This window comes from Ooceraea biroi, chromosome 9 (genome assembly GCF_003672135.1).
Source record: "Ooceraea biroi isolate clonal line C1 chromosome 9, Obir_v5.4, whole genome shotgun sequence".
Classification (NCBI taxonomy): Eukaryota; Metazoa; Arthropoda; class Insecta; order Hymenoptera; family Formicidae; genus Ooceraea; species Ooceraea biroi.
In genome coordinates this window covers 11,875,501-11,895,559 of record NC_039514.1, presented here as the reverse complement: position 1 = coordinate 11,895,559, position 20,059 = coordinate 11,875,501, and the positions used below count along the sequence as shown (strand labels likewise).

The following is a 20,059-nucleotide window of genomic DNA, read 5'->3' as shown; positions in this document are numbered from 1 at the left end:
CAATATCGTGATAAGCCCTTCTCCGGCCGCCTCCGAAGCGGTTTACTTTATCTGTGCGATGGAAAATTAAAATGCGTTCACCAGTGTACCGCCGAGGTACAGCAAGTCGTACGATCCTCGCATACTTGCATGCACGCGGATTTCGAGTCGTCGTGCAAACAGTGAATAGATATTCAGAACGAAGAGGATATCTTCCACTCAGCCTGCAAACCGGAGAAAATTTCTGTCGATTGAGCGAGGAAACTCTCCACCGTTACCGAAGAATTTTTATATCTTCTTTCTAATTTTATTTTCACGGGTTTATGCTTTGCCAATTACATTCGACTCGTTCAATATAATTCTCTCATAGAATTATATATGTATATTAATGCGCGTTTTCGTCCAGTCGTCAGAAAGGAGGAACAAGCTTTGTCGAAACGGGAATGGGGGAGAATTTTCATCGATCGAGCAAGCCGCTCACTTAATAAAAATCTCCCCCAATCTTGAGGAAATCCTCATGTCATTTTTCCGCGTGATTTAGAATCTTCCTCGATCGAGCAAGCCGCTCGTTTAATATGGAAATACTTTTCTAATTCCGAGGATATTATTTTTTCAACGTTTTTTTCTTTTTTTACGTAATTTCGTATCACCCCTTGCCAATTGCATTAAATCCGTTCGACATATTATTATCTCGTTTAATTATATATTACATATATTATATTCAAATACGCGCATTCTCGTCGAGTCGTCAAGAAGAAACAATTTTCATCGATCGAGCAGCCGCTCACTTAAATTCATGAAAATTCTCCTCCGATCTTAAGAAAATTCTTATATTTTTGAAATATCTTATGTTTTTTAGTTTTATGTCTCTTTTTTCTTTCGCATGATTTAGAATCATCATCAATCGAGCAAGCCGCCCGTTTAATGTAGAGACTCCACTTACTTCTCCAATTCTTAGGATATTATCATTTCAACGTTCTTTTTTTGCATAATTTGTCACTCCTTGGCAATTGCATTAAACCCGTTTGACATAATTATCTCTGATTATATCTGATTATATATATATACAGTAACGCGCGTTTTCAAATCATCAAGAAGGAACAAGCTCTGTCGAGAGCGGGGCAGAATTTTCATCGATCGAGCCGCCGCTCGCTTGATGAAAATTCTCCCCTGATCTTGAGGAAATTCTCATGTCTCTCTTGTTTCTCTTTCGCATGATTCAGAATCATGATCGATCGAGCAAGTCGTCCGTTCAATATGGAGATACTTTCTCAATTCTTAGAATATTATCTTTTCAACGTTCTTTTTTTGCGTAACTTGTTACGCCTTGACAATTGCGTTAAACCTGTTCGACATGATTATTTCCTCTGGTTACATGTGTTCTACAATAAAGTGCGTCTTCGTCAGGTGCTTGAGCACGCACCGTGATAATATCTTCGCGCTGTTCCGTTATTGCTCCTTCAGATCTCCGGACGCACGTTCACCTGTATGTCAGCTGGATTCCTCTTCGCTCGTGTCACATTCTCGTGACGTCCGCAATCTCCCTTTCAATTACCCATCGTCCATCACATCTTCTTTGTCGACGTGCCGTTTTCTTACCATCTCCCCTGCCAACCTGAGTAAAATTGATAACCGTTCGCCTTTTTCAACTTTAGGTAATGCTTCCGGTACTTCCGCTGGTGCCTTCTGAATTTTTTCAGAAGGTTGTCTTTGTCGATCTTGAGCTTTGATTCCTCTATGCTCAATTTCTGCTTTTTTATGTCTAAAGTAGTAAATAAATAATCCGCCTGCGTCAGGATCGCTACCTTTGGTGTCTTCAGCTTGCTCGCAATCGCCGGCACTAGATCGCGCAGTTTTTCAAATTGTAACCGCAGGTCTATCCGCCGCTGCCGCTCCATGTTGTTGTGCAAGTTCCGTTTTTCCTCCTCGTTCTCGTTTCCGAACCTGCTTTTTCGCTTACCCTTTCCGCGCGGTGCACGTTGCGTCTGTGTCGTACGGGGTCGCTTCGAGGCGTTACCGGTCTTCTTGGAAACGTCCTGTGGCGTGGATCGCTTTAAACCGGTGGTGTTTACGGGGGCTTTCTGCGCTTCGTTCAGTTTCCGTTTCGCTGCATTGGTGCTGCCAGGCGGTCTGCCGCGCGGTCGACGCACAACGGTGTTCTGCGCGGGTGGCGCGGGTGGTTTGGTGGCGACAGGAGTGGTGATGGCGGCCTTGCGACCTCGCTTCCCGCGGTTGCACTGTTTTTCTTGGCGTATCGGCTCGATCGGCTTAATCGGTACGATCGGCTCGACCGGCTCGACCGGCTCGGCCGACTCGGCCGACTCGACCGACTCGACCGACTCGACATCGATCTCCTCATCAACATCATCAGCATCTGCAACACATCGGTGAAACGATTTGCGATTAAACAGTGATAAAGAATAACACATTAGTAAAAAATATCTCAAGGTAGAAAATATGTCAACTGTCGTCATCAGACTAAAAATGCAATTCAGGCGATGAAGCGGACGGAAGCACGCAAACGTCACGTACATGCTACGGCAAATAACGGCTCATGCGTAATGTCGCGGATAATGCAGCGCGTCAACTGCAACGGGTATCCTCTTCCGTCGTAAAATGGGTAGAGACGCGTCCTTTACGTAACTAGCTTCGAAAAACAAGAATCGGACAATTAATACCTGTGTTGGTGCTGGTATTGCTGCACCATCCTCACAAAAATCGCTCATATAGTTAAATATTCAATCAAACAGGCGTTAAGAGAAAGATAATATAATGATTGTCGTGAAAGCTGGAGTCAAGTCAAGACTCTGACAAATAATACCGGATCTTTAGCATTCTTTGAAAGGTTGTTAGCGTGACGGCGCACTATGAATCGTTAGAACGTTGCTAATTGGCCACAGCCAAACAATCGTTCCTCTGTCCCGACGAAATGTTTTCTCATGGTCAGGGCTAAGGTCGAGGAATCGTCATGGAACGTGAATGAAAGAGTCACTGATATAAGCAGCTCCCTTCCGCACCCGAAATCGCATATTGGCGGATGCGCGATAATACTTATCGCAAAGTTTCTATCCGCAGTCGTAACTAAGCAGTTGCCACAATGAATGAACGATAGCAGTGATATGCAAAAAATTGTAGTACGTTTGAACAATCAATAAATAATAAATAAAAAAACTATTTAGATAATAATATTATAATTAAGAGCAAGATTTTATATTATCAAAATTTTCTGCTATCGGCTGTTTTAACACATGCAATTTCAGGATTATGTTCCATAAAAAGGATTATATAATAGAATGATCAAAAAAAGAGGATTACGTTCTCTTCTGAAAATATTTTGTAGATATTGTTCTGTCAAGTGGGAATGAAACTATTGAAATTGCATTAAGGAGTCTATATCGCAAACGAGAAAAAAATTAAATGTCTTGGACAAGCGTGCCCTTTGTGCACCACGTAGCCGTAGAGGCGTTCGTAGATGACGTACGAACCGTGGGCGTTTCTGCAAACTATGTCATCTGCGGCGCCTGGCACGAGCGGTGGAAATCCGGTTGGTCCGGATCCTCTCTCTCTCTCTCTCTCTCTCTCTCTCTCTCTCTCTCTTTTTCTCTCTCTCTCGCTTTCTGATATAGAAGCGACCACTAATTCCCTGGACAAGGGCACTTCCGTAATACAACTCAGCATTGTCATGTATTCGCACCGTGCGATCATTTCTCTCTTTCTCTCTCTCTGTTTCTCTCACACTGTCCGGACGGATGGCCCTTAACCCGCTCGCGGGTTTCTCAATTGTTGCGACGTAATTCTATCCCAACGATCGCTTCGCATCCGCCGCGCAGTTTATCTTATCTTTATTGAGTCAATTCATTCGGCTTTCGTAGTGATTCACGCGTAATAAAGCGCAATAGGCCGCTATTAACTTATTGCATCTCAATGTTTCTGCTTCCCGAGTCGTGATTGCCGCGCGCCCGAGATTCTTACCGTCCGCTTCTCCAGATCGCGCTCGTGAATGATTAAGTTCATTCCCGCGAGCGCAAATCTTCCGTGATCTTCCGTAACCGCGCTGATTGTTTCGCGAGGAACGCGCGGACAAATTTCGCCGACGCGTCTTCCATAAAGTCCACCGGTCGGCTACTTTACGCGTCTGCATCCTTCTTCAATCAGTCGCGACGTCGTCGCGTACGTCCAAGGACGCAGCTGCACGCATCCAAGGACGTCACGCAGCTTCGTCATTTTGTCGTTAAACGGTTCTCCGCCGTTGTCTCCGTCTCTCCACGAATCCGAGTGGAGCGCCCGGTCGCGAGCGAAATACGAGCTACTCGCGCGAACGCCGAGCGGGAATCCACGCGACGAGCTATTTACGTGTACTGTAAGAGGCGAAAAATAACTAGGAGACTGCCTTAGATTTGAACTCGAATTCTCCGGGATCCCTGGTTCACACGCCTAGGTCTTAGGCCGTACGGCCAATACTCCTACTGTTGTGATCAACATGTTTTCATTCCGATCCTCTATACGACCTGTCAGTCTCGATTATCTTTCCAGATCTTACAGCTCGGCCAGCCTGACATTACATTCGTCCCCGAATGTCTCCAAATCGTCGGTTCACTCCACTTGAGTCCCTTCCAACCTCCATTTTTGGTTCACTCTTCTGAGTCCCTCCCAACCTCCATGTTGGTTCACTCCTCTGAGTCCTTCCCAATCTCCATGTTGGTTCACTCCTCCGAGTCCTTCCCAATCTCCATGTTGGTTCACTCCTTTGAGTCCGTCCCGACCCCCATGTTCAGGCTTCACTACCGGCCAGCTGCTTCTCAACTCCCTCCTCTCCGAGGGGTAGCGGATGAATCTCAACTGTCTTCGAGGGGTAGCGGATTTTATCCAACTTCTGAATTGTAAGAGGCGAAAAATAACTAGGAGACTGCCTTAGATTTGAACTCTAACTCTCCGGGATCCCTGGTTCACACGCCTAGGTCTTAGGCTGTACGGCCAATACTCCTACTGTTGTGATCAACTTGTTGTCATTCCGATCCTCTATACGACCTGTCAGTCTCGACTATCTTTCCAGATCTTACAATACCGTTCAGGGAAGAATCCCCGAAGAATCGTTCGCGCGGGATGCTCTCATCTTTCCAGCGCGCGTGCCCTTTTTGGCACTGCTCCACGGATCCGCCGTAACATTTCAGCCCGAGACGGCGAAACGGGGACAAGCGGAAGGGGACGCTCCAGGAACGAGGAAGAGAACGAGACGCCCGTCGTGCTCTCTCGCGCGCGCGCGCACCTATGCACGTGCACGAAAGCCGACGCCGTCGTGTCGGCCGAGCCTCACCACGTGCTCGGCGCATTCAGACGTGTGAACCTCGCCGGGGCTGGCACGACGCCAGGGCGTCGTCGCTCGCAGTGAAAAAGGCGCGAAACCTGCCTAAAAATAGTTGGCGCACCACCTAAATTAGCGCTAGCGGGGGTTTGATTTACTTGCGCGCGCGCACGCGTGTGCCACCGTCCGGCGCTACGTCACGTGCGCTGGACAACTGCGTAATAAATAAGAAGCACTTAGCAAACACTTGATAGTAATTATTCAAGAGTCGAGGCCTCGTGACATCAATCGACCAATATACGATTGCTGCACGACGAGCGAGCAAGTATAAGCTTTTCGCTTTTAATGGGAAAGACGCATTCTGCTTTTAAACTCGAAGGAACCAACTTTGTTCGCGAGCGTGTGCAACGGAAAAGCAGGTCTTGCCCGCGCGGAAGATGATACAGGAAACTAATGTCATACACTAATAAAACCTCAGTTTTTGTTTTTCCCATACTATATACAGTTCATAGTTTATTTCTTACACGATTTCTTACAACGCATGCGCACACTACAATAGCGTGTTCATTCCTGTGAACAAACTGTGAATAACTTTCTGAGTTTCTTACACCCTCAGAAAGGATTTCTGATAACAAGACGAAAAATATTCTTGACTAATTTAATCATATTACAAGTATAAAAAATATATAAATAAAACCATTTTTAATTTAAATCAGTCATTTCTATTCTTCTCTCTCGAATTAAATAAGATTGTCTTACTGTCTTGAGACAAGAGTAACATATACAAATTTATGCTTATATATTCTTGTATGTAGAATAATTTGATATTAGCGCCACTTTATAGTAGGCTTTGTCGATGTCGACGCATCATTTTCTCACAGTCACTCGTCGGCTCGGCGCTCCTGCGTCCTTTATTCGGATAAAACGGCCAATATTTATGTGTTGCAATCGAAAATCGGGAAAGTGTTTCTGTTATTTACAATGAATAAGTGCAATACTCTACAAGAAATATTAAAAGATATGGAAATGTCTTAAATGTCTCGAATCTTATTTCTCAAGTAAGTACATATGTATACATATATGTATATACTTACTTGAGAAATAAGATTCGAGATAAGACATTTCCATATCTTTTAATATTTCTTGTAGAGTATTGCACTTATTCATTGTAAATAACAGAAACACTTTCCCGATTTTCGATTGTAACACATAAATATTGGCCGCTTTGTGCAGATTCTACAAATTCTCTTATTACAATTGAATTCATCGAAATTATGCTGGCTCTTCAGTCCCGGCAGATTTTGACGAAGAATAGAGTAAGATATCTTTTAGATCTCACAATATTCTTAAATCAAGAATATTTTGAAATTGCTACAAATTTTTATTTAAATCCTTCTGAGAAAATTAATGAGATATAGCACCAAGATTATTTTAATCTAGATTTTAGAATTTTTTATTCAAGATTAAAATATTCTTCTTTTCAATAATAAATATGATTGTCGCTATAGCGATCTTATTTTATGACAGATTAAAGAGTAATAGCATTAAGTCCAGAAATCTTTTCTGTGGGTGTACTTTGGGGAAATTAGCTAAGAATTACATCAGAGATATTGAATAATTAAAGATATTAAATCGTCGTGTAGATATTTATATTTATTCCGTGAGGCTTTATTTCGATTGAGATACACGTAATCTCCCACGCTTTTCCAGATTATACAAATTAATATCTCGAGCGTAATCTCGCGCGGTCGACGACACTTCTATCAGCGCGCGAACATCTCGGCCGAAGGAGTGCCCGTGGATTTTTCGCGACATGCATTCGCCTTTCCGCAACATATTTAATTAGCCACGGTTCAGTGACGTACGCGTACGCGGGGCCCGAAGCGCGCGAGCCGGGAACGCGGAAGTCGGGCCGACGACGGCAGTCCGCGCGCGCGCAATTTAGCGTCAGGATATATGCTAATAATCGCGCGGCAGCGAGGCTTGGCACGACGGAATTTATCGGCGTCCGTATCCTCGTGGAGACGCGCACGCACACGCGTACGTGCACGTGCACATACGCGCGATCCAGCGCTAATCCCGGGGACACGCGCTCGCTCGCTACCGCCGCGAGGAATGACGACGATGACGATCCGAACGTTGGCCGTCGCGTGACGGCTGATTCATTAACCAGTAATCGTTCCAGCTCCTCCTCCGTGATAAACGTTAAACTACTAATTGAGTCCAGCGTGGACCCACGTGACAAACAGCCGGGGGGAGGGGCAGCGTCTCGCTAATTCCTCTCGCTTCCTCTCGGCGATCATCCGCGAGGTAAGCAGCAATCGAGTCCAGAGGATGACACTTAATTAGCGCGCCTCTGCTGCGTCGCGTCGTTACCTAAGTGCTTCCGCGATCGCACGCGAATCATTTTCATGGGCGAGCATGTCGCGGTAGTATTACATACAGCTACAATGTTACACGAGAGGAAAAGAGATCAGCATCGCTCCGTTTGATCGCTCCGCGCGCCGTAGTATCCCACCTGACACCGAACTCCTTTCTCTTTCCCTCTGCCCCCTCTCGAGCACCAGCCCCCGCCGTATTTTACTGCTCAAGTGTTTTACAAGTATTGATATCGCTCAGCGCGCGGATGCGTGTGACACGCGCGTCGCCGCGACGGCGATTTAGGAGGCCGCGCGAGTGGTCGGCGGCCGGCCGGCGTTTTGTCGTCATCTTCGTCATTATCATCATCGTCGTCGTCGTCGTCGTCGTCGTTGCCGGTGTCCTCGCGTCGTGATACCAAGCGCGATACCGAGTCGATGCAACGTGTCGATACCGCGCGCCACTGCACGATCGAAAGAGGAAAGCCGCGAGGAGGAGGGGGTGCGACCTCGGCCGCGAAGCGGACTGCCTCTCTCAAGAGGTGGGGGAGGGGTTGGAGGGGGACAGAATCCGGGTGGAGAGGGGCAACGTCAATTCGCGGCAGCACGTGCAGCCGCGTAAGAACGACCTTGGGGGTCAGTGCTCCCCGCGTAAGCAGGCCATAGTAGTACGTCGACGCGGATCGATCGCCTCTCCTCTCTCACCCATTCAGATAGGCTACGCGACGTCGATAGACGACCGGGGAGAGCACGAGGAGGCGGGGGTGACGAAGAAGCAACGGGGAAGGTGGAGGAGGAACCACGGAGAGAAGCGGGAGGAATCCTCCGGCGCCGTATCGAGCGCGGCGCCTCTGCCTAAGGGACGTTTGGGCGTGGATCCGGGATGAAAGTATCCCCCCCCGCGCCCGCGGCTTTTCCAGGTGGCCGCCGACGGGCCCCGTACGCCGCATCCCTCCTTGCCCGCCGGATGCCGGTGAGCCATCCCGGCGGAGTGAGCGCTGAAGCTACGGGAGGGAAGATGGGGGCAAAGGGGGTGACGCGCGATTCGAGGGTGTTGTCCGGGCATTCGGTAGAAAGTGTTTCGCCCGCGCGTACGTTCGTTTTCGTTTCGATCAACGTGAGGCAGGAGAGACTCGGAAGCTGATCGAAGATGGAAGGAGAACTTCGTGGAAAATTTCGGTTTAATTTGTATTCGGTATACCAATAGCTGGTATCTAACTTTCACTTTCCCCCCGTTTTAAGATAGCACATGTAGTGAATCTTACTCGAGAATTGACAACAAACTGTCAACATGAGAGATAAAGATAAAAAGGAAAACTGCAAGTGCGAATTTGTAAAACTCACAACAGCACAACCAACATTGCTAAACTACTTCAAGTAATGGGAACATGCAGCACATCTTCAATCCAGATAAGATTAATTAATCAACCGGATTTACGCGTTACGTCTTTATCGAAAATTAGACACTGATTAGTCCGGAGTGGCAAAGAGCAAATATACGTGTCGTGATAAGGAACAGAACGAGAAGGAACCGATAAGAGGAGAAATAATCTAATCGGAATAACGTACACATAAACGTAGAGCGGTTAAGGGTTGCGGATCGTGGCATGGCTGCCGCGTCGATAGGAACCCTCGGACACGATGTTACGATGCCCGAGCTTCGTGTTTCGTGCGATAACCGCGTAAGTCCTCGATGCGCAGCGGTGCCGACCCGCGCGGTCCGTTCGCACTGATAACGCCGACCTGATAACCGCGAGAGATGTACGCGCCTCGCATCTCCTCGTGACCTGCGCGAACTTCCCTTCGTGCAGCCGCGCCGACTTCCCGCTGATTGGCGTCATTCATGAATTATCGCCTTCTTTCCCGCGCCACGTACAACGCTCCGAGATCTAGGCGAGGTCCAGAAAGAGATTTTCTCCGACAGCGATGATCCACTTCTGTCGACCCGAGCGAACTCTCGCACATCCTCCCACACGCTGCGTGCTCCGCTCCGCTCGCAGAATCGCCGCTCGCGTCATCGAGTTTCCCGAGTTTTCGCGGCTCCCGGAAGCGCCTCTCGTTTCGTCCAATTTCTGCGGCGCTCCGTCACGACTCAGCAGCCGTAATGATGAGTCATCGGGTCACGTGAAATGTCAGCATTAAAATTCAACGGTTAAGTGATCCCTGCCTTCCGTTGGAAAACCCGTCAGTCGGAACGGAGAACAAGATCGTCAAATTGTGATAACTTGGAATTTTCTTCTCGCGATGAAGGAAGAGAGATACCACGAATTTTCCGCGTGGAATTATCAGCTCGGGATTCAAACCCGGCTCGAGGTGTTCGAGGTGCTTTATAGCAGCCTCGAATGACGATACCCTCCTCCCCCTCGTCGAGCTGCATATGCGAACGTGATGGCGCGTTTCTCTTCCTGGTCACCCGTATGTAAGGCGAAGCCATAAATCTCTTCGTGCTCGAGTCTCGCGATGCCTTGCAACCAACGAGCTGTCGAATCCAGTTACGAAAGTGCACGCCGTCGCGCCGAAGGGATTCAAACTCGGAATTCGCGCACGCACCGACGCCGAAGTAACGACGAGTGCGCGAATACCCACGAAGAGAGTAACAGATAAACGCTGCTTGAATATTTATTTTCCCCGTGTTTGCTCGGCGCGTGAATACGCGCGGCACGTCAAGCAGAAACGAATTTTCGCCGCTATCATCGCGGCGAGTACGTATACCCGCCTGAAAATCTGCCCGCATGCCTTGCGCATCTCGCGCGAGAGCGAATCACGGGATACCAGGTACAATCATCGAATGCCAACCTTTGATCAATTTTTTTCAATTCCAGGAGCGCTTCGTGCGCATATTTTTCAACCGCGTGTCCGACTGATTTGCATAGGTATCGCATTAATTTAACGTTGTCGCAACACGCGTTACCCTCGTGATGCCGCGAGCGATATCGAGAGTGACACGGGCAGTCTCGTACAATATACCCTCCAAGGAAAGTATCGGGCCAGTATCGATGCCCGATAAGGCAATTGCGCGGATTGCACCGGCACACGCGCACACGTGCACCCACGCGCCGCGCGCGTTATCAGCGGCTCGTGTTACCGGCTCGGAGCCGCTGATAAAAGAGCAAGCACGTCAAAAAATCGGACGCGGGCGCTCCAATTACGTTCTCTCTCGCCGCTCCATATCCGCTGCGTGTTCGCTCGCGGGCGCGCTCTCGCAAGCGGAGATATTACGCGACGTAGGCACGCGGGTAGGGGTAAATGTCTTACACGAGCATATCCGGGGCGGTGAAGGAGCAGACAGGAGAGGAGGAAGGAGGGAAAGAGGAGAGGGAGGGTGGAAATAGCGGTAAAGCCCGATATCCGTCTTGGTGACCAGACGCAATCGGAGCACTCCCACGCGCCGATAGCCGGCCGCAAATCAACGATGCACTTAGCAGCGGACGATACTTTCGCGTCTGCCCACGAGAAAGTGAATCATTCCTAGTTAAGTGAGTGCGTCTGCGACGCTGGAAAATCTAATGTCGCCAGTCCCATCGAGCAATGGGAGAGACGATTGAAACGATTGATAGCGGAGTATCGATTGATCACGGAATCGCTACGTAGGTGTGATCTCTCGAAAAATGGGACGGTAGAATGAAATGATATTAGGGGTGTGATTTAGTTTTGAGGGTTTTTTTGCTCAAAAACGCATGTATTTAAATATGATAATGAATGAATACCTTAATCAAAATATTTTCCTTCCTTTTCTATCACTTTTTCCCATCTTTCTGGCAAGAGATGGATTCCACCACGATAAAATCACTCTTCTTTTCAGTTGATCCATTCGTCGACGAATTTTCGCGCTTCTTCGAAATTATGAAAGTGTGTATCCTCTAAAGCGTGTTGCATCGACCGGAACAAATAATAATCGCATGCAGCAATGTCCGGAGAATACGCGGGGTGCGGTAAGACTTGCCATTCAAGCTCTAATAGTGTTTGTTTCACTGATAACGCAACGTGAGGTCGAGCCTTGTCACGAAGAAGAATCACTTTCCGTCGTTTACTCGCAATTGGTGGTCATTTTTGGTCCAATGCTTGCTTCAACTTGTACAATTGGTGTCGATAACGATCAGCCGTGACAGTCTCATGCGGATTTAACAGCTCATAGTACACTATCCCACCAAATACAGAGCATTACTTTTGAACCGTGAATATTGCGTCTCGGAGTGGATGTTGATGGTTCGCCTGGATCCACCCATGATTTTCTGCGTTTCGGATTATCAAAATAGATCCACTTTTCATCCCCAGTAACAATCCGAGACAAAAGACTCTTCTTTTTTTGCCTGCCGATCAACGAAATGCAAATGTTCAACCGGTTCGCAATGGCACTTTCCGATAATTCATGTCGAACCCATTTCCCTTCTTTCTGAATTTTTCCCATTTCATGTAAATGTTTCGTACTGTTGTACGATCAACATTTAATGCTCTGGCAAGTTCTGAAGTGGATTCTGTTGGATTTTCGTGCAATAATGCTTGCAAATCTGCATTTTCAAGCTTCCTTGGTTGTCCCGAGCGTTCTTTGTCCTTCACATCAGTATGACCACTTTTAAAGCGTCTAAACCAGTATTCACACGTCTTAATTGATGGGGCAGAATCACCATAAGTTTCCACAAGAATTCTATAACCGTCAGCCGCAGTTTTGTTTTGATTAAAAAACAAAAGCAACGCATGTCGAAAATGCTGTTTCGGAAGTTGCATTTTTACGATGATACAAACACGACTGTTATTGCATCTATTGCTATAATGCTACTAAATGTCATGGATAATGTCAACACTGTAAGAAACAACAGTTACCGGAAACAGCTATTGGAACAAACTGACACTACAGCCATCTGTTGCAAAACCCTCAAAACTAAATCACACTCCTAATAGAATGGAGAATAAGAAACGACGAGTGAGAATGAGTTTCCCGCGGAAACTTTGTAGCCATTTTGGGGGCAAATCGCGACCGGCAACCTGATGATGACTGTAGATCGTTCTATGGAATCATCCGGACCACTGGAAAGAGACGAAGAGGTGTATCTCGTTGTGCGAACGCACGAGGAAAATGCCAGTCTGCCGGCTGCCTGTTTCACCTCGTTCGCCGCGTCTACCTTTCTCTCTCGTTCGCTGTCTCTCTCTTCCTCTCTCTTTCTTTCTCGGGTCCTCTCTCCTTCTTCCCAGTGCTTGGCAGCCCTTCCCCGTGCCTTTTCACCGCACTATTGAGAGTAGGCGAGCGACCGGCATACCGCTCCGAACGAGAAATACAATAAGAATGAGAGAACCAGACGGCGAGCCGATCGAGAGAAGTGAAGGACCCTCAATGAGGAATAGAGCGATCGCGAGCGTAAAATGCGAGCATTGCCACCAGTGAATAGCGTAATTAATAATCGATGATTGATTGAAAAACTCATTGAATCGCTAACTGAAGTTCGCGTACATTTGAATGTTTGCTTCAGCGACGCTCTTTCCAATCTCAAAATAACGTTAAGAAGATAGCGTTTGAGACTCTTACTCGATTAATTAACGCAGAGCGCAATCTACGTTAGTTATCGGATCGTTAATTTGAATTGATTAAATCGAATCGTATTCGAGAATGAGCTCGTCTCTCGTTTCTCGGTTTATTGCGGATTTCCTACTTTCTCGAAATAATCGTTAAGACCAACAGAAATCGCTGGAGAAAGGTTGAGCCGCCTGCAAGCAGGAAAAAGTAGCGGAATCGCCCGCGAGGCCACTGGGCCAACATTCCCAGATCAGATTTTGCCGGTCTGATATTTCGGGCACTCGGCCCAGCCTTTTTAATTGCCGGTACAAGAGTCAAGGCGTCCTGGTTAGTCGGCCAGACGCGATTAGACTTTTTACTATTATTAGGACTTTTTTCTCTTTCTCTTTCTCCTTCCCTTTCGTTCGCATGGCGACAACCGGAAATGGAATTATGCGAACCGAAATACGTCTCGTTGAATGCGGGAATAACTGATAAATCTGTTCAAGAATGATAATTACCCCGTTATCTAAGTCCCTCGGAATAATATTTAAATAACTTTCAGGATCTAAAATTATAATGACGCGTGGGTACACGCTGCGTAGGAATATTACTTTAAGCAATGCAAAACAGGCATCGTATCATGGCTCTAAACTTAGCTCTGTATTTGAACGATATTCCATCTCTCATCTCCTCCCCCTTCTCAGGTAACCTAGGGAGGAGGTGAGATGTTAACGCTTTCTTCGATCGCGACTTCGATTTGGAATAAAAATCGACACGATGGTATCGGCTGCGAGGAAATCATTCATGCAATCGTGAGAACGGGACGATTTGCGTTTCGATATTGAATTTTTCGCGAACCACTCCCACGTGATTATGTCCAGTTGAACTTTAAGTGGAGCTTAAGCACCACGCCACTTCGTTATCCCTCCGTTTTGTCGCCGGAGAGTCCTAAGCGCGACTTCAATGCGGCGCTCTTGCCACGGCACTTATCTTATGCGGTCTCTCTCCCGCGCGATCGCAGTTAATGAATGAATGAATTACGTCATCTTACGGAGATGTGCTTTTACGTACAGTCCCTGCACAAAAATGGACGCCCACTCCGCTCTCCCGAGGGAGAGGCGTAATTACAGCCAGTGGGAGGAGGAAGTGGAGGAATGGTGCAAGAGGAAGATAGTGAAAGTGCGACAGGCGTGCACTTTATTACACGCTGCTAGGAAAACGGCACCAATCAATGAAGGCATGCTTCAGATTTTAGGACTAAATTTCTTAAGGGGGGAGCCTGCGTTAGAACGCTGAAAATAAGGTATATTTTACGAATTGTTTTTGGAGAAACTATACAGCGGATCATTATAAAACTTTTATGCATTTATTAGTACATGTTTAAAGATAAAAAAATTATTTTTTTATTTGAATATATCGCTCGTAGAGGTCGTCCTGGAGAAATCTTAGTGCAGCCGCGTCGCCGGCATTGCAAATTGGTGAGCATTCTCCTGCCTCCGAATTTCGTCTAAACTGAAAAATTGAAATATCTTCTCGTTATTTATGAATTCCCATCGTCGATGAACCAAAGAGAGAAGAAAAAAGTTGAAAAGTGCCAAAATGGTGGAGCTTAGAACACAAAAGTACGATTTTTAGGCAAAGTTGTTGAACTTATTCATGCAAAAGTAATTGTTTAACTTAACGTTTTTATGAATATTAAAGGTTCATCGACGATGGGAATTCATAAATAACGAGAAAATATTTCAATTTTTCAGTTTGGATGAAATTTGGAGGCAGGAGAATGCTCACGAATTTACAATGCCGGCTGCACTAAGATGCCTCCAGGACGACCTCTACAGGCGATATATTCAAATAAAAAAATAATTTTTTTTATCTTTAAACATGTACTAATAAATGCATCAAAGTTTTATAATGATCCGCTGTGTAGTTTCTCCAAAACAAATTCGTAAAATTATACCTTATTTTCAACGTTCTAAAGCAGGCTCCCCCCTTAAGAATCATTAACATCGAATTCCGAGAACGTTTCAGCAACAGGTCAGTAAGTAGAAAAGTAAAATAAAAAAAGCAATTTACAAGGATAATAACTTTGACAGAATATTAATAAAGGAGCGATTACGGACGATAAGGTATTGCCTAAGACCGCGCGCGTGATCACCGAGATGAAAATGATAATCACAATGACCATGACAGTATTAGCGGTACAAAAGGATTGACGGGCACGAGGAAAGAGCGAGGGAGCAGTCTCAGTTTCAGTTTCTGCTTAGATAGAATGTTAACTAATACGTTCGCGAGATGCCAAACCCACCTGCGTGCGGAGCCGACACCGTGAAGCAGAATTGTTTTGCAATAACCAGAAGGCGCGCTGAAACGCTCGCGCGCGCGCGGTGAAACTGCAATTCAATGATATTAGAATACGAGCCATGTCAATCGGCCGAGTTATATACGTATTTTAATAATGAACCGACTATGTGTGCGGTGACATTTTCCACACTATCGTACAACGACTTTCGTAACGTGACGTCAGCCAGGACGATTTCGATATCCCCGTGAAATTAATCCGTCTATTCAATATGATTTTTCTCGATTGACTTTGTGAACTCCGTCAATCTGTCACGTGACGCATGCAGATATATTGGAATTGCAAATTTTTATAATAATTCTGATTACTTTGTTGCGAGAACGAGCAACAGCAAAAGTATTAAACAACATTGATCAGCGAAATTTCATTGTTATCGTGAAGGAAAGAAAGTTAAAAGGAAAAATGACACAACGTTCAATCAGGCACGTGAGAGTCGCGAATAACAGAACTTTCCGATGAAACTTTTCGCGATTGCAATTGCTGGTTTCCATTGCGATGACGAAACGGAAAAGCTGCGCGTTTCACCTGTTTCCCCGAAATCGAAATTGACTTTCAGACGCGCATAGCAGCACGCGCGTGACCGCCGCCGCGTGCCGCCTGAATCCGCAAAACGGCGCGAATCCTGATTCCGGATGCGACTCGCGCAAGTAGCGCGTTCCGATGCGCGACATTCCTGGAAGCTTTAAGCGAGAAATTTGCATGAGGAACGAAACCGTGCGGTCCCATGGCGGCCTGCACCATCGATGGAAAAGAGAACCCTGGGCGGGGTTGTGCGCAAATACCATGAAAGGCAGCTTCAGACGTAAGACGAGCCGGTGTCTTCCTTGAATAACAGCGGCGACGCCCAGGCGCGAAATGACGGAGCGTCTTTATGAATAAAATTAATCGGCAGGGAAAACCAAACTCGTTTGTTTGTTGATGAAGAGGTATCGCGAATTTCGAGTTCTATGCAGATCTACTGTGCAAACAACTACTGGAGGTCTGTATTTCATTGAGCATTTCAGAATTGAAATTAGAAAGAACTTAACTGACGAAAAAGAATTTGTCCAAAGCGTCATGACAATGCGCGTTATAACATCGAATTATTTCGTTCCGAAATTGCTTACCTGTGTTTAATATAGTAAACGTTATGCAAACGGAACAATTTTCTCCGACGCTCCGTTTCATCCAACGCGCTTGTTCTCCGCATCTGTATCATTAAACGCGATATCTGTTTTTGTCGATGGGATCGAGAAGCATCTCGTTTATCCCCGAAATCAGCTTCGCAGAGTGGTCCATGCTTGAAAGCGGCGAAAAGCTCCGGCTCGCTGCTGAAAACCGATCCGCCGGCCGACGTTAATCACGGATTCCGAGATGCGATCTCGATACGGCGAACAAAGTGCACTCGGTTTTTTGTCGGCCGCTTAGCCATCCTCGGTCCTCACCTGGTGATTAATCTTGGGAGACGCGAGATCGAGCGAGCGGTCGACCCGACTTCGAGGAACCTGACGATCGTCTTTTCTCGTCAGCAGAGAATTTCCTAGGCCGATACGCGTCGCCGTTTGCTCTGTCGCGGATCGTTATCGCTAATGATTGCAGGCATTCACCGCACTCGCAAGGCCTCACGTAATTAACGGCGCTAAGAACTTGGCGCCACGAAGTGACGCATATGCGATTGTAGCTTCGGGAATAACTCGAGTATCACCTTGCGCGAGAAAAAGACAGGAAGAGTGTAATCGCATATTTATCGCGCGCTCGTGCAAAATGCGTAGTTCGGGCATCGAACAATAGTTTTCCTCTTATAAATAATAGTCAGTGTCATAGACTTGAACCTTTTGATACCTTTGATACCTCTTTGCATAAACTCAACGTAATTCGCGACGTAATTTCTTCAAATGTTTAGAATGTTAAATAATTTGCAACGTAGATATCTTTCAAGTGGATTTAGTATTTTCAAATGAAAAATGGAAATAAGATGAATTATTGAATTCCAAATTGTTCATGGTAAATACGCCGGTTAATTGTTTCGATAAACAATCATCGCTTTCCACGTGTCGCTTTTTAATGGTAATGTAAATTAGTAATTGCTAAACCCATATTCGATTGGCATTCTTCAAGTAGGTGCAAAGTTTTTCCGCGTTTTTCTTGTGACGCAAGGTACGCGGGAAAACGTCACGCATAACACCGAGAATCGTCGCTTGCGCGTGAGAAGCCTATTACGCACAATTGACCGACCGAGACTGAAACACGCTCATTTCCCTGACACGCGCCGGGAATCAGTTTTCAGCGATGAATCATCCCTTGTCATCCAGTGCAAGTCAATGCAATGAATCATATGACTAGACCGATCCGCTTTCTCGCGCGAATCCTGATCGCCAAATTTTTCGCGTACGGTGTATTCCGCACTTGGATCACTTCCAACTTTACTCCGAAGTTAAGTCGCGTATACATCGGGTATTCCCTGAGAAAACACGTACGAGCGGACAACACAGACGAATAATACAAATGATGCATTTCTCTATTTCGTAATAATCAAGATTTATTAATTACAACGTAAATAAACATCATGTACGCAAACAATAATTGACGAGGACAACTGACAAACTGACAACAACGAGAAAGACGATCCGTCGAAAGCGCGGGGCAACGTCATCGTTGTAAAAACCTAAACCAATTCCTCGAGAAAACCGATTTTCCTCATGAGCAATCAAGTACCGTACATCTTCCTCGCGGCAGCTAGATCATCCGCTCGTCCACTCACGATCCGAGAGGGACAGGATGCCGCGGGGGCAACGCGCCCGCGCGATGCGGCACTGAATGTAGCCCGCCGCCCGGTGCGCGACTGCGGCGCGAATGGCAAAAAGACTCAACCGCATTCCGGCGACCATTTAAACCACCACGGCGAGGTCCCACGCCTGACCGCAAGCGGCGATCGGCCGAGCGGGCCGGCCGGCCGGCCGGCTATCGGGTTGACGTCACTCGCGGTGCCGAGCGACCTTCGAGTTCCCGCGCGATCGAGCGCGCATGCTCCGTCGATCTCTCGATCGTGCGAAAGGGACCTCGCGCAGGCCGCTCGCGAGAAGAACGCGTCATCCGGCGCGCGGCGTTGCGTCGAGAGGAACTTGACGATTTATGCGAGCTGACAGATTACACCGAGCGAGTATTGAATAGTGCCGAGAGAATCGAGAGGAAAATACTTCATCCGTCAGTTCTACGAATGAAGAATTATTATACTCTGAGACGATGTGAGGGACTGATGATAAAGTGTTTGGTTGGATTTAGAGTAAATGAAGAATGCATTGCATCAAGCGGCGATTGATTCTCGACAGTTGCAGATTTTGAGTTAGCGGTGATTTAATTTATTAATACGTCGCGCGTGCGAGACGTTGCGCGAAAATGAGATCGGAGGCAACGCTCGCTCCGAAATTCGGAACGCGGATCCGTTAATATCAACTCGCTCACTGGCGCGATGGAGGAGGGAACGATCAAACGTACGACATAATGCGATCGTGAGTGAAAATTATTTTGAAATCGTCAAAAGGATTGATCGGAAAAGTAAAATCGCGCACGCAGGCTCGGCTTATCTGTGGCCGGATGTTCGTATTGCGTCTCCGTGAGAGAATAAACTACAGGGGAGGAGAAAAAGTAATCAACATGACCCTCTCTGGGATGTGAATGAGAGACGAGAAAGGCCATCGGTGCAGAGGTCCAGAGGAGATATGAAAAACTCGGATGCTTCAGTCAAACAGAAAAAAAGAAAAAGAGAAGACAAGGTCAGGGCCGGTCGTAATCAAAGAGTTACGTAAAAATCGAGTGCCGATTGTCGGTTGCGCGCGCGCGTATCTCTCTGTCGCGCCGAACGATTAATCGATTCCGGTAAATAAAACAGGGGGGGGGACAAATCGATCCGTTCGCGAAAGACATCTCGGCCGAGTAGCACAGGGTAAGAATGAAGATTAAGGGGGGAGCCTGCTTTAGAACGCTGAAAATAAGGTATATTTTACGAATTGTTTTTGGAGAAACTATACAGCGAATCATTACAAAACTTTGATGCATTTATTAGTACGTGTTTAAAGATAAAAAAATTATTTTTTGATTTGAATATATCGCTCGTAGAGGTCGTCCTGGAGAAATCTTAGTGCAGCCGCGTCGCCGGCATTGCAAATTGGTGAGCATTCTCCTGCCTCCGAATTTCGTCTAAACTGAAAAAATGAAATATGTTCTCGTTATTTATGAATTCCCATCGTCGATGAACCAAAGAGAGAAGAAAAAAGTTGAAAAGTGTCACAATGGTGGAGCTTAGAACACAAAAGTACGATTTTTAGGCAAAGTTTTTGAACTTTTTCATGCAAAAATAATTGTTTAACTTAATGTTTTTATGAATATTAAAGGTTCATCGACGATGGGAATTCATAAATAACAAGAAAATATTTCAATTTTTCAGTTTGGATGAAATTTGGAGGCAGGAGAATGCTCACGAATTTACGATGCCGGCTGCACTAAGATGCCTCCAGGACGACCTCTACAGGCGATATATTCAAATAAAAAAATAATTTTTTTTATCTTTAAACATGTACTAATAAATGCATAAA

At 46.3% G+C, this 20,059-nt stretch overlaps 1 protein-coding gene across 1 annotated transcript in view; it reads right to left on the bottom strand.

The window, feature by feature from the left end:
- Positions 1-296: 296 nt before the first annotated feature.
- The window catches only part of LOC105279511, a 38,279-nt gene continuing 18,516 nt past the window's right edge, over positions 297-20,059 (bottom strand). The window contains exon 3 of the mRNA XM_011339343.3: positions 297-2,353. Coding sequence (XP_011337645.2) covers positions 1,575-2,353 — 779 coding nt within the window. The 3' untranslated portion in view covers positions 297-1,574. The remainder of the gene's footprint in view (positions 2,354-20,059) is intronic.